The sequence below is a fragment of the Centroberyx affinis genome, unplaced genomic scaffold (genome assembly GCF_046629955.1).
Source record: "Centroberyx affinis isolate AG114_WGS23_722 - 3 ecotype Tasmania unplaced genomic scaffold, CSIRO-AGI_Caff_v1 ptg001333l_1, whole genome shotgun sequence".
Taxonomy (NCBI): Eukaryota; Metazoa; Chordata; class Actinopteri; order Beryciformes; family Berycidae; genus Centroberyx; species Centroberyx affinis.
In genome coordinates, this window is record NW_027279830.1 from 254,027 (window position 1) to 269,040 (window position 15,014).

Consider the following 15,014-nt stretch of genomic DNA (forward strand, 5'->3'; position numbering starts at 1 on the left):
TTTGCACTCATCCCCCTATAGTTTTAAAATGTGCATTAAAAATGACTCTTCTTAAATTACTCAACTATATCTTTATCCATAGACTTTGAATGTCTCTTTTCAGTCTTAGAAATATTTTTTCTTTTCTCTCAGTAAACATTACATATTTTTCAATTTTCTGCCATAATATAGTTAAGACTCTGATACTGATCGGTTAATCTATACTTTCTCAAAGTCTCTGCATTGCACAAACCCTTTGTAATGCCAGACAGAACTCTAGCAAGGCCATGGGCAGTGGTATGACCAGAATCTAAATGTAATCTATAAGCTCTTATAAATCTTTACTCAATGTATCTTTAGTCATCTCTGTCATATCATTACCTTTTATACAATAAATCATTTAAACAACGCATTGGTAAGACTTGACTTTAAGAGGCTAGACATTAAATGTGGAGTATAATCATAAGAATGGCTTTACTCCTGCACTATACTGCTGAGATGTGATGGGTTGCAACTGCTAAAATCATACTCTCAACTGCAGAGGTAACGTGTTACAAAACGGATCACAAATAGCAAACATCTGAAAGACATCTGAACATTTTACCTTTCATGCATTGTAACCAAAAGTAACTGTCACAGCTCACCATAAAGGTCATTATGCCACTCTTCAAAATCAGTACAGTTTCTCTACGCCAGGTCACTTATGTGTTAAGGACATAGTTTTACAAACACAGAAGCCGATGATAAGAAAAAAATAAAATCCAAATATTGTGCATTAAAGGACACACTACTCTCAGTGCATTCAGGAGAGGTACAGTATAACTTATGTCAACAGAGTGTCTAGTTTCTGGTTACAATGCTGTGCAGTGACATTTATACACTGTAATGGCTGGTTGTAGGGATTGTACTGTAATAAGAACCAGTTAGAATGATAAATCAGGGGTCAGTTCATACAGACTGCATCTACAACCCTACAGGCTTCAACGTGATCAAGAACCCCTGGCTGATGAGGTGAAAATGGTTCACATGGTTACACACAATTGCACTCCAAATAAATATATCTATTATCCATATGCATAATAATACATTTACAGCCTGCCAATTTGATATGTGTTACACCTCTATTAAATTGGATATCTTTTAGTAATTTTTACAATAACTTATTTTTAAATCTTTTTTTTAACGATTTGAATTTGTGCAAACATACAACAATGGATTGTATAATTTCTCTTTTTTTCTTGTTTCTTGTTTGTTGACACCTTTTTTTTTATGACTAACTTGATGCACACTCAGGAAAATAAGTCTACCCATGTGTCAGTGAACGCAGTGCTGAACGCAGTGCGTGTTTGGTCTAAGAGTAGCCATCATCCTGCCTGTAGCCATACCCTCCTGCCTGTCCCTCCTCCTGGACGTACTCCTCCGTCTTCTCCCAGCCACCGGGCCAGCCTCCGTTCGCCTGTGTGGTTGCACCGTAAGACTTGGCCGGGCCGCCCAGAGCGCCGTAACTCTGAGTGATGTCGCCCGTCTCTTCTGCCAGCTCGTCCTCGTCGATGAAGCCGCACTTCTCCTCACTGGTCAGTTCTGGGTCGGCCCACGGCTGTTTCTCCCCCGATGCAAATAACCCGTAGAACACCACACCCCCATAATGCACCATGGAGGCAATCAGGAACACATACTGCCACTCCTCTCGAGTCTGAAGGAGGAGGAAGAGGAAGGGGACACAGAGTGGTATTGGAAAATAAAGCTAGAAATAATTGGCCAAAAGATTAAAGTGCTGCTAGTGTGACATTATAAGGAAATGCTCTAAGTCAGCTGCAAATATCTTCAGTATTATAAGCATATATTATTATCATATCACCTCACCTTATAAGTCATTGTAACAATATTTTATAATGTGCTGTGAGTATTAGTATAATATATCATGATATATTGTATGTGTTTATCATTTTCACAAATCATTATGCATGCTTATATGTGTCTATTTCTATCTATCTATCTATCTATCTATCTATCTATCTATCTATCTATCTATCTATCGCTCTATCTATCTATCTATTTATGAATGTATTATAAGCCTTTTTTAAATGCACTTATATTGTATTATAGGTATGGTCATCATAGAAAGTGTTACCACAGATTTTTCTAAAAGAGGAAAGTGCTGTTGAGAGCAATAACTTTATTTATTAATTATACTTGTGTCCTTTACGTTAGACCCTTCACACACACAAAATGAAAGGATCCTGATAATTTCTCCCTCATAACTGCCATGTATGTTGATGTGTGAAAGGGGAAAAACCCTTACCTTGTTCTTTGTCATAGCACCAACGATCAGTGGACACACCATGCCAGACAGAGTCCCCACACCGTTAGAGATGCCCATGAGGATACTGGCATAGCGCGGAGCAATGTCAAGGTGATTCACATTGAACCCTGATGAAACAAAAAACTCAGAATTAAAAATATGGGCGATACATTTCTCCCTTTTGAGAATTATGGCAACACTATGAAACCTGATTCAAATGCCAAATGGGGAGAAACACTTTGACATAATGAGAACATATTGTGTGTATGAAGTAATACAATAAAAGCAACAGAACTAAGACATGGCCGAAGATCAAAGCAGCACAAATGGTGACCATCTTGTTGCAGAAAGAGGCAGCAACTCGCCACACATCCTCCTCCTCCCCCACACTGACTGGCTGAATGAGTAAGTGTCCTCGCTCGCTGCTGCACACAGCCTGCCTGGCAGATCCCCTGGGACATCTAACACTGAATTATTAAACACTCCAGGAGAAAGCTCAAGAACAACAGGCGAGAGGCAGGGAGCAGGATTTTGCCCACAACCACAGACCCATGCTGGAAGAGATGTGAGGAGCTTCTTGTGAGAAATCTACCTGGATCCCTCTGTAGCTGAGCATCACTGTAACATGTAGAACCTTTGTATAAATGGCTGAAGAAGGTTGAAAGGGATGTTTTTCCTTTCAGAGGAAATATGTTAGAAGTGAAGCTATTGGCTATGTGACAATAATGAATATTGCAAAGAAATATTACAGTAAGCTCCGAGCTGGTGTCATTTAGCTGGACATTGAATGGCTGACCCAAGTTACATTTCATTATAAAGAGAACAAAACCAGTGAGCCAGTGTTGGGGAAGCTGCTTTGAGAGTATAGGTTTGCTATTTTACATCGGAAGAAGTTGAACTATAGTAAAATACAGTTTGTTAACTAAAGTTACTTAGAAAAAGTAGTTCAAACTACTTTGTAAATAAATGATTATATCTACAACTGCAATGTGATATAATACAAAATCACTCGCCTGCAAAGATACCACAGATTTACTTTATTTCAAATAAAGTGCAAGGAATGCTCACTCTGTTTATACTCCTCACACTCTGACAGCTGCCTGCCAGAGAGAAGAGTCGGGACAGAAAACACAAACCAAACACTGTCTGGGTTCATCACAGGAACAAGTGCAAGGAATGTTAACTTTATTTTGGGTGTAATATCCATCACTCCTACATTTTCAGTCAGTCTGGACTGAAACCCAAACCAATCAACACTATTTGGGCTCTTCACTGAAAAACTTGACTGTTAACTTTCTGTTGTACGCAAGCTTAAATAAAGAAATTCAGAAGGAGGTTGGATCAAGACATGAGAGTCAGTGATGAAAAATAATTTTAAATAAATAACTAAAATGATGAAAAAAGCAATTCCCTTAATTTCTTTATAGACTAAAATAGCTGATAGTTGCAGTAGTTTGCTAAAAATGACTCAAAATGACAAAAAATTGACGAAAAACACAATTTAGTTGAACTTGAACTATCACCAGTCTACTGGTGTTGATAAATGCAGTTACAGTAATACTAAAGCCCAGGCTGCTGTCAACTGATTGCTGTTTTGAATTTTAGAATTAAAATATATCGGCTTTCAAAATGTACATCCGTGACTTTTCTTAGACCCACTTTCTGTACAAACTAAATTTGTTAGATTTCCAAAATCACGACAGGAAATAGCAGTTATAGTTGTTGTAGTTGGAATTATATTTACCCCTTCAATTCACTTTCTCTTAGACCCCTAAAATCCACTGGCCCCTGTGATGCTACATCAAATGCTGTGAAGCTACTCCCCAACACTGACCACACCATTACAACTATAGTCCTGATTGAGTGTTGTACTTCTACTAACCTGATATAGCAAATCCACTGAAGCCCACCGCCAAGACCAGGAAGGAGATTGCCATCCCTTTGCTGTGGGAATATCCCACCACCAGCAGCAACGTGGCCTCCATGCCAAATCCTAACAAAGGCAGACAGCAGGTCACACACACACACAGATACACACACAAAGCCCACGGCTATTGGCCATCACAGTGCCAATTGAATTAGGCATGATACATGGTCTGCACTCAATTACATAAGTGACAGATATGAAATCAATGCACAGTCACAATCATTGAGGCAACTTGTGAACAAGTATTGAACAGATAGATTTTTACAAAACTATAATCACATCCATCTCTTGTTGCAAAACCATCTGGTCATGCAGTGAAGAGCAACCAAAAAAAAGAATAGTATAGATCTGACACCCTGTAGCTGTTCAGAGAGAGGTGTTGAAAATGATATTTCAGCCGCGGTTCTGGACTTCTCACCTCCACAGTTCATGATCTTCCTGACAGTGGTAGTGGACAGGATGTTCTTGCTGCGCAGGTGGTCAGCCAGCTGCCCCCCGATGGGCACAATGATGGTCATCACCAAATGGGGCAAGGCAGACAGCATGCCAACCTACAACCACGGTCACACAATCACACAACTGAGCTGCATGCACAGTTATGGTAAGGCAACAGAATATTATGCAGTATGATTTTAAAGCTTGCAGAAATGCACAATGAAAAACATTTTTGAGATTGCAGAGGTGGCTAATTTAACAATAATTTACACCAGTTATAGATCAAGATGTCATTCACTTATTCTATGATTACTACTTTCCTTATTCTCTTCAAGGCAACACATGCTATTTTTCCTAAATATATCATTGTTACATCATTTGTGATAATGTTCACTTGCATAACATTCTTTGTGAATTTTCTTTCTGCATATTTCATTATTACTCCCACAGACTGCTTTGCACTGTACTGTAACTTACCAGTTCATCAGGATTACTTTGCAACTCACTCCAAGAACAAAGTGGCATACGCTTGGCTCTAATACTTTTGGCAACACTAGCTGTGTTCTTTCCCATAGCATCTGAAGTTACTATCCAACTATCAAATAACCCATTCATTCATGCTTTTCAGTAGTTCATTGATTCATCTAGGCATCTCAAGGCTCACCTTGCTTATCTCAAAGCCAAACACCTCCTCAAAGTACGCAGGCTGGCTGATGAGCAACAGGTAAAACGTCCAGCTCCTGCAGAAGTTGGCCACAATGATTGCATAGACAGGCATAGAGGTGAAGAACTTTCTCCAGGGGGTCTTGAATTTCTGTAATGGATTATCATAATGGATTGAATGTTAACATCAGTGCATATAAATAAGTATGCATAAACTGTTTGATAACATCCCATCCCTGCCTCTGAGTATGACAAAAGAGAGGTGAAGTATATGAGGTTGTGTAAAGCCCTTTGTGACTTGACTGTGATTAAGTGCTATATAAATAAACAAGACTAGACTAGACAAGGTGAAGAGTTTTTTGACACTAAAAAGTAGAAGTGACACTAGAAAGTAGGCCATCAGATCATCTTCCAATACAATATCAAATGAGATGATTTCTTAAAATGTTTGGTTTAAATCCAGCTTGGTATAACTCAAAAATGTGTTGTAGTGACTTTTACACACATTGGATTGGAAAACAGAGGCACAATAAGCGAATGTTATTTGTTGGGTATCTTCATTTCAGGGTGGGTATCCCCTCACCTCACTAGGACCCATCAGCTTGGCACTCTCTCCAATGCTCTCCTCAATGTAGCAGCGTTCCTCGTCGGTGATGGTGGGATGTTCAGCCGGACTCTCATAGGACACAAAGATCCAGAACATGTACCACACGATCCCAAAGCACCCTGCACATCACAGACAGAGAACGTGTCAGAACTCTGGATGATTACAGAGGAAGGAAGGACCGCTGCAAGTTTGACCTCAGCATAAGAACACACAGAGTGTTTGGCAGCCTGATCTTTCCGAAATGCCTCAGAGAATAAATCCCAGACAGGAAAGCCAACTGTATCCAGTCCGGAGAGAGAGAGGGGCAGGGTATTTATTGACACACCAAAACATTGGGGGGGAGGAAATCAATACCCGGCCTGCCTGGGTAAATCCATTTGACTTTCACTGGACTCTCTGACAGTCAAAAATCTTAACGCTTCAACCAAGCTTCAAAATGAAAAACTGAGAATATTTCAAGATATTCTTTTGTCATCATCGGAATAAATATGATGGCAAACCATATTGAATTATACCCCGACCCCATTTCCCATTCCCTCACTTACACTCAACACTTACTAACACACACACACACACAGATACAGACACACACTCATCACATACAGAACCTCATGAATCAATCTTACCATAGACATAGAACACAGAGGACCAGCCTGAATACTGCACCAGGATCCCAGCCAGCGGCATCGCGATCACAGCACCAGCATAGGAGCCTGCATGAATGAGGGATCAGGAAGAAGAGAGGAGACAGCGAGACGAAAGGTCAAAGCACAAAAGCTCAGACATCTTAACCAACGTGGAAATATGCACAGCATCGATTCTGAGCCCATTATATAACAAGCCAGTCGCCCACCATGAGAAGTAAGCAGTATTTACCACAGAAGGAGGTGGTGGCCAGACGACTCCTTTCCAGTGGAGGAGCCCACTTACTCCATATGCCATGACAGGCTGGGTAGGTCACTCCCTAGATACACCACAGAGCAACATTCTGTGTTATTTCACGATGAAGAAACATATCACATATTCATCAACTAGCAACAGATTGAAACTGGGGATGCTCTCTCAGACTGCAGTCAGTTTTGAGCTCTCAGTCATGCTGTTACACACAGTATATTTTATAAATGTATATATAGTGATCAAAGCTCAGTGTCAGCCATTTATTGTTTCCCAAGAGCAAGCAGAGGTTCAGTTTCTTACTCAAGTGCATTTCCAATGGGTGAAAATAAAAGCAAAGGATATATTGTTGTACAATGTATAATTTAGATTGCTTTCTGCTATTTTTGATATCCAACATTGTATTTCGTCTGGGAGTAATGATCTGCAATGAATGGCTTGTATGAATAGAAAAAATAACGTTTTTACGCATCCATTTCAAATGACAATATGGATTTCATTGCTTTTATTTAGCCTCCCATAATCATAATTTACCCTAATCTTGTATGTTTTATTACTGGATTATTTAAGACTGCAATGAACTAACAATCTAAGAGGGAAAACCCATTCAGACATGAACCAACAGATACCATATGTAATAACCAACAAAAATTAACATTTTCACCCTTCTCATTAACATTAACAAATTACTCGATGCCGTGAGCAAAGAGGAACTGATGAGCTGTTCACAGAGCGAGGCAGATCCGCAGCTATTAAATGTTCATCAGCCACTAATTTGAACAGAATGTGCTACTGGAAAATACAATCTGCTTGGGAGAGAAATGATGTGCCAACATTCTCATGGGGATGAAATCTAAGATTATTTTATTGAAAGGTGATTTGCCACACAATATATCCAAAACCATTCATATTGAACCCTCTTTACAAATCTGCTCTAAATGCAATAATATATATAATAATAATTAATTCACCATCCTTCCTGAATACCTGATATAATTTGTCTAAAATATATTGATGGCAAACCATCAGCCAGTGATTGCCTCCTCCTCCTAGAAAGAAAGTCTCTCAATGATAAACATGATGCCCACCAACAGCTAAATGCTTATAGGTTTCATTATTTATTATATATTTGGAGCCAAAATTTGTTTTAACCTATAAACATTGAATATACAGTACAAAACCATCAGATTGTTTTAAGAGCTGGGGTATCAGCTTTCTGTTTTCACACCAAAATGGAAAACAAAGAGCATCAACATGATTTACCATGCAGCAGGCAGAGATGTCTAGGTGTTATATTTCACTACTGCAGCCAGAGGATTTATGAGCTTTTGCATATCAGCATGTTATTTGTATACCAGCAATTTTCCATTGTGTATGCAGGACAAAATGTGTTTCAGCAAGTAGTATGACAGCAAAAGGGAGTTAGACTATCCCACAAACACCCAGCTGTAGTGGAATGGATCAATATAGCCCGTTTCACATTTCCTCAGGCTGCATATCCAGAGTAGGTTACAGTCTTTATTTTGCTCCCTTTTGGCATGCAAATAATAGCAACCCCATATCTATTTGCAGCCTATCTGCTCTATTTACAAAACCCCCATTCTATGTATTTATAGCCAGTATGCTTTATTAGAGAAAAAACCCACACCATGTATCTGTAGCCTAAATGTTCTATTAATGGCAAGAACACTTCGTTATTGATTTTTAGTCACGAAAACACCAAATTCACCACTTACCATAAACTGTTTATAGGAACGAAGACTCAAATAATTGTTTTAGGATTCTGATAGATATTGACATTCTCTTTACAGCTCTCAGCGGAAGCTTTCGGTTTCTAAAAAAGAAAAAAGAAAAAAAAGCTCTTACCTCCACCAGTCCTTGTAATATCCTGACAAAAATGACACACCCATAGTGGACTCGGGCAGCCGAGGGAATGAACATGTTGAGCGTCGAGGTTAGGACGATGGCTGCACCAAATACCCTGAAAATAATCAGAATTTACTTGTATTTTAATATAATGTCTCTCATATTTATCACCAGTTTCATTTCCACTGAATGTGTGAAATATATTGCCATTATTAAGGTTGTGCTATATGCAAGTTGGTGGCCAGGGAATTGCACTGAAATATCACATGCAGAAAAATATACCTTTCTTATCTTATTGTAGTAAAAATATAAGTAGGCCTCCTGATATCCTTTTCCTTGATGTAAGGTCTCTCTCTCTCTCTCTCTCTCTCTCTCTCTCTCTCTCAAGAATCACACATCACACTAAAAATGTTAATGATTAGTGAATTGCATTTCACGCGGAAGGCAGGTCGCATACTGGCAATGATATATTTGTTTTAATTGCATGTCTGTTGCCTTTAGAATGAGCAGAAATGGATTGTCATATTTAAAATATATGCGTAATATTGTGTCTAAGAGATAAACGTTGTTCGTTCTTGATAGACTATAAAACAGATCGTTCCGGTCCTCAGTTCTGATTGGCTCAGTTGTAAGATATCCAACAGACGCATCATGATTATTTTAAATATTAATGCTTAAATCACCACTCATATCGACACATTGGTGTCGCTTAGCAACCATTTGCTTAGCTACTGTTCAAGAACTATGTTGCTTGGCGGAAGAATTATGAATTATGAATTATTATCGATTAAAATAGAAGATGTAAGCTATTGGACATTTGAGTTCTTTGATTTTAATACAATGGTGTAACACACACTTTGCTAAGAGTAAAAAAAAAACCCTCCATAGGCTAGGCTACTGTTGTAGCCTACCTTGTTTTACTGAGTCGCGGGGAAAAAAATCACACCCGAAGCACAACTATGGCAGCACCAGCAGGAGCCAGTGGGAATGAGGGATCAGTGAGAGATTGATGACTTTTCTCATATTTTTCTATAAAAGGTAGGCTAGGTAGGCAGCTCCAGTGATAAAAGCTATAGGCTCCCTTTTCTTCATCGTACTGGGAGCAGCTGAGAACGTGGAATTAGGCGCAAGTAAGGGCCAAGCCATCCATAAACACCGAGGGAGCTGTTTCTCATTTCTGTCACGTCCTGCCGCCCCTCTCATCCGCACGCGGGGGGCAAGCCCTAATCCGGTAGAGACAACTCTTGGGCACGAGCCCAATTGATTCGATTACATCTCAGTGTCAATCAAGAGGACGCGGACACACAAAATTTAGTGTATGCTAATAAAACGCGCTTTATTTCACAGTTACAGCAGGTAGGCCAATTGTTGCTGTTCTATAAGTGTTTGCATTGTAACTTTCGTTATCCGATGTTGTAGGTTAGTTTATTTTTCAGATATAGGCCTGTAGGTAAAGCTATTCATATACTATTCTGTTACATCACCACACGGCCTTGGTAGGAAAATAGCAGGTGATTGTCATAAATTAGCAGGTGATTATATGACAGCTACAGCCAATGAGCTGTGTAGGCTATATGGCAAAGCAGTATTGGTAGGAAATGCATATGACATAATGGGAATACTATGAATAGGCTTAGCTAATATTTTGCCTAGACAGAAGAGGATGTCCAGTGTTGGTAGAATGCGCTAATGACGATTAAATCCGTATTTTATGACCCAGATATTTACATCTTATCCCTTAATATGCCGCAGAACTATGAATATCATAAGCTAAGTATGTGCATCATAATGAGTAACGCAGCGACTGCGCACATGTGAATAAAAGCCTTTGGCGACAAGACAAGGCCGGGTCTCCAGCCTGGGGGAGCAGGAGATTAGACGGCTGCCCCCGGGGAGCTCATTAACAGGTGGCAGAAAGCCCGCGCGCTGGGAGCCGAGGGCTGCGGTCAAATCACGGCGGCCTTCCTCCTGCTTCACCTCCGGTTTACAGGAGCTGATCAGCCATGCGGGCACTGGCCACAAACTGCCTGCCTGCTGACTGAATATTGACCTATGATTTGGAATCGTTCAACCCATTCATAATTCAGACAACCATGACGCCAATATTTCATGCAGGGCCTTGGCTTTTTATTTTTATTGCAAACAAATTATTTCATTTCCCTGCGTTCAATTTCGTTTCCTGCCTATTTTACACTAAACGTAGAAACAAAAAGTGACACCAGACACCAAGGCTGTTCAACAATTTCGTTCAAGAGGCAGTGAATTGCTGTGCAGATGTAATAAGCCTGTATGAATTCCGTTCTGGTGTATTCATGGTAATTCACCGGGGAGCCTGCAGACGCACCGCCTACCTGTTTGCAGCCAGCCTGGAGGAGATGTATCCTCCCGGGATCTGTGTCACGATGTAGCCCCAGAAAAACGAGCCGTGAATCATGCCCACCGTCTCCGGATCCCAGTTAAACTTGGCTTTCTTGAGGACAATAGGGGAAATAAAACCAATACAAAATGAGCGAATCGTGACGTGGTTCATTTTGGATTGTATTTATTATTCCAGCGAGAAATAGCCGTAAAAGCCAAGTCAATAGGCAACACAAATATTTTCTTTCAAGAGTGGCTGAATCAATAGGCCTAAGCCTGTTTTTAAAAGGCCTATAGGTCTATGAAACGGTTTATTTTGATCAGATCACATTGATCTGTTCACCGACATTGTTCACCTGCAATGTCAATGGGGGGCTGCTGAGAGGCTGTGTATTTGTTTTAAGCACACGAGTGTCTGTGTGTGCTGGATGTGGTGCATGTTTTGCACGTTTATTTGGTGAATATTTGGCCTAAACGCAAAGAAATACACATAGCCTATACATTTTAACAACAGATGTGTCATGGATTCTAATAGCCTATGTAGAAACTACTAATTTAAAAGTCATGTATCTTTTAACCATATGCACATAATGTGCAATATATCAAGGAAATATATGCCAATATTAGAAAAATTGCCACTTTTATATGTTCTGCATGCATTACACGCATTTATGGTACAGAAATCCATTTGACAGGGAATATATTTAAATGTAGGCTATCTATATTATCCAAGAATAGCCTATATTTTGAAACATGAGCTTAGGGAACATTATTCATGTATATATTTACTGATATTTTAAAATATGTGTGCTCATCCCAGGATCTATTATGCATAAATAGGCCTATATTTACTTATATGTTAGAAAAATATTGTCAGGATATAGCCTACTATTCATTAATTTAATTTACAAGGATTTAAATAATGTGAAATAGCCTATATGGCAGATTGTGTGGGATACGGCCTAATAATGGCCATATAGCTTTATCTTCTGTGCGAGGGAATTCTCTTTCTTTTCTTTTTTTTTCTTGAGGAAATAAGAATGGTGTGTCGTGAGTCTCGAGTCATGCTCGACGCTGTTTTTACGTCAACAAAGCGTTCGCCGCTGTGCCACACCTCTTTGATGATGATCTTGCCGTTCTGATGTATGGTGCTGTTGTTGACCATGCCCACTATGGCCACGCCCAGGTTACACCGGATACCGAAGGAGATGCAGAAGCCCAGCCCGCTCATGATGGCGATGATGTAGCGCCGGGGCAGACCGAAACACGTGCAGTCCCACAGCGGGGGTTTCTTCTCCGGGGCCTCGAGGGGCCGCCCATCCTCCGTCAGCTCGATCACCTCTCCGTTTTTCTGTCTCTTTTCCATCACCCTGCAACAGCCAGGTTAACACAACACTGTCTATCAAGTGTCCCCCAGTAAAATTACATGCAATGACGTGATCCTGAGAAGAAATATGCAATCCTCCTTACTAAAAGGTTTCTGAGGAGGCCCATTTTTTTCATTTCCATTTTCTATATTTTATTTGAAGGGAATGCTTGATAGCCAGGTTGGTTTGGGAACTGTGCCTATACACTGGGATTCCTGTTAATTTCAGGAACGAAAAGACATGAGGAAGCAGCTCAGTCGCAATAACCTACCAGCCTTATAAGGAGTGGGGCCTCTACATTGAATATTAGCCATTTTACACTGTTAAGAGAGGGATTTTTCCTATCACACTAATCGACTGAGCTGTAGGTCTATAGTAGGTCCAAGGCAAATGACTCAAACACGTGACAGCAGAACAACGAAATTAAAATATCTGTAAGAAAAACAAACGTTCAGACGTTTATATAAAAAACAAACTTCATCGCCTAGAGCTGAAAAAAAGCGAAGATGCCCCTCTACCGCATTGCAGCAACCCGCTCACCTTCACCCTCATTAGCATTCACAGGACTGAGCAGCAGCGAGACACACATGGGCATTCCTCAAACACTTTTTTTTTTTTTTTGCAGGGAAATCACGTTTATTCGATGCCTTCGTTTAAATCTAATCCATACAGAACACGGACATACAAGATGCAGGCTCAAAAATCGAAAGTTTGAATTATCAATGTCTGGAAAAAGATTTAAAATGACAATGACGTGTTGTGCTAACAGAATAAAAGAATCGAATAAAATGACAGACTTCAATTGGGCTGCCTAGAAATATATGAATTCCTCTAAAATAACAGGCCTAACTGGAGATACGAAATTACAATAGGTAACCTACTGTCTTTTTCTAATAATTGAAACAAAGTTTTGTTTATCTTTGATAAGGTTCAAGCAGTCAAGTAGCCTACGAGACTACTGAATTCAATAAATGAAGCATAGGTTATTTCAAGGTTTTGCGCAGAGATTTTCCAAGCACGATTGAAAGAAAAGAAAGATGTTTCAGAATGGAAAAATCAAAATATAGCCTAAAGTGTAATTCATATAATATTCGATTGGCTATAAACTGAAACTACAGAAACCAGCAACACAGATATCTGAATATAAAAGCCATCAAAATGCTATCGATGCAAATGACCAAAGTGACTGTGTTTAATTCATTTAAGAGCCAGCTCGGGCTTACTCATTAGCGAAACCATTAGGCCTAAGCCACTGCTTTTTATGGAATATGAAATACACCATAAAATGCATACGAATCCACAAAATGCTTTTGAATATGTATTAGCCTACTGGCCTTATAGGCGGGTGACAGTGTATACCAATATCTGGTTAATGAGTTTTATTGTGGTAGGCCTACAGTCGTCAGGCATGACCCTCTGACTGTATGGACAGCTTCACCCAGTGGCACCCAGGTTCATCCACACCTCTGTCATCACCTCACACATTAGATTGCATAATTTTCTTCTGGCTTCTAGAGGCGTGACTAAACATGCCTGCAAGTTGTATAAGATAGTTTTCGGTGACCTGCAGACCACCCATACAGCATGGCAATAGCCCGTGCCTGGCTACAACCTAGTATACATCACATTTAACATTAAGCAATGGAAGCATACCAATCAAGAAATAAAGCATATTGCCTGTGCCTACCTGTGCAAATGACCCAAGGTCTTCCCCGCAAATTCCTTCACCCCCGCCGTGGCTCTCGTCTTCACGGACTCCATATCCAGTTTCTACGTGTAGGCCTATTTCTCAATATTATTTACTGTTTAAGCATCATGTCACGGCGCAGGACGACCGACCGCAGCGGCGAGGAGGGAATTAACAAATCAAGTTCTATTAAATTTGTGTCCAGGAGGACAGCTGTAGACGGTCCTAATTTCACAACGAAAGCGCTATAACAAAAAGCACCTTCATGTGAGAGAAATCAAACGAGTTGTGCGCCTTCGTCCACCACCAACTCCTCTCCTGCCTGGTGTACAGTAGACGCACCGAGTGCCATCACGACGAAAACGAAAAGAGAAGTGAATAAAATTGACGCCAGCGTCGGCAAGCGATAACTCAGTCTCGGAAAACAACAAAAGAGAGAATGAATTAAAAAAAACCCTAAAAGACTAGAAAAGCAGGAGTAGGTGTGTGGAGTTGCTTCAATAAATCAAAGAGGGAGTGAGGCTGTATCGTGTCTCATGTGGAGAGCGCAGGTTCATCTGACGTCGTGTTCAGCACCGAGGTCAGCGACAGCAGCTCCGTGTCCAACATCTGGCGCGCTACAGCAGCACGGGAGCTAAAGGCAGGGAAGGGAATAAAAAGCTTTCCACATGAATTCAAAGGTATAAGAAGCACAGAACGGCCAGAGGTTGTTTCTATCGGTTATTTATTTCAGAAGATGATGGGGGGGAATAATCAATCTTCAATAATTTGCATAGTATTTTAGAATAAATGGTTTGAGGTATACGACAACTATATTTATGTTTCCATTTGCTACTTTTCATGTTTTAAAAATGTTAAAACCAGGGCAGTTTACCCCATCTATGAAAGCTGCAATTCTCCCGAGGGCGGTGCTATGGAAACTAAATGAG

General features: G+C 40.1%; 1 protein-coding gene across 1 annotated transcript; it reads right to left on the reverse strand.

The window, feature by feature from the left end:
- Positions 1-1,330: 1,330 nt before the first annotated feature.
- Positions 1,331-14,159, reverse strand: slc17a6b (solute carrier family 17 member 6b). The gene is made up of 12 exons (XM_071525741.1): positions 14,086-14,159; positions 12,146-12,401; positions 11,025-11,143; positions 8,674-8,788; positions 6,790-6,877; positions 6,540-6,626; positions 5,890-6,032; positions 5,308-5,457; positions 4,627-4,759; positions 4,164-4,274; positions 2,282-2,409; positions 1,331-1,672 (listed from the first exon to the last, which is right to left on the reverse strand). The coding sequence occupies exons 1-12, from the start codon at positions 14,157-14,159 to the stop codon at positions 1,331-1,333; spliced, it is 1,746 nt and encodes a 581-aa protein (XP_071381842.1).
- Positions 14,160-15,014: the final 855 nt, after the last annotated feature.

Coding starts and splice junctions, on each gene's coding strand:
- slc17a6b (XM_071525741.1), bottom strand. CDS start 14,159: ATGGAGTCCGTGAAGACGAGAGCCACGGCGGGGGTGAAGGAATTTGCG. Junction 4,275..4,626: donor GAAGATCATGAACTGTGGAG/GTGAGAAGTCCA, acceptor TGCCTTTGTTAG/GATTTGGCATGGAGGCCACG. Junction 1,673..2,281: donor GTGCTATGACAAAGAACAAG/GTAAGGGTTTTT, acceptor CTCCTCCTTCAG/ACTCGAGAGGAGTGGCAGTA.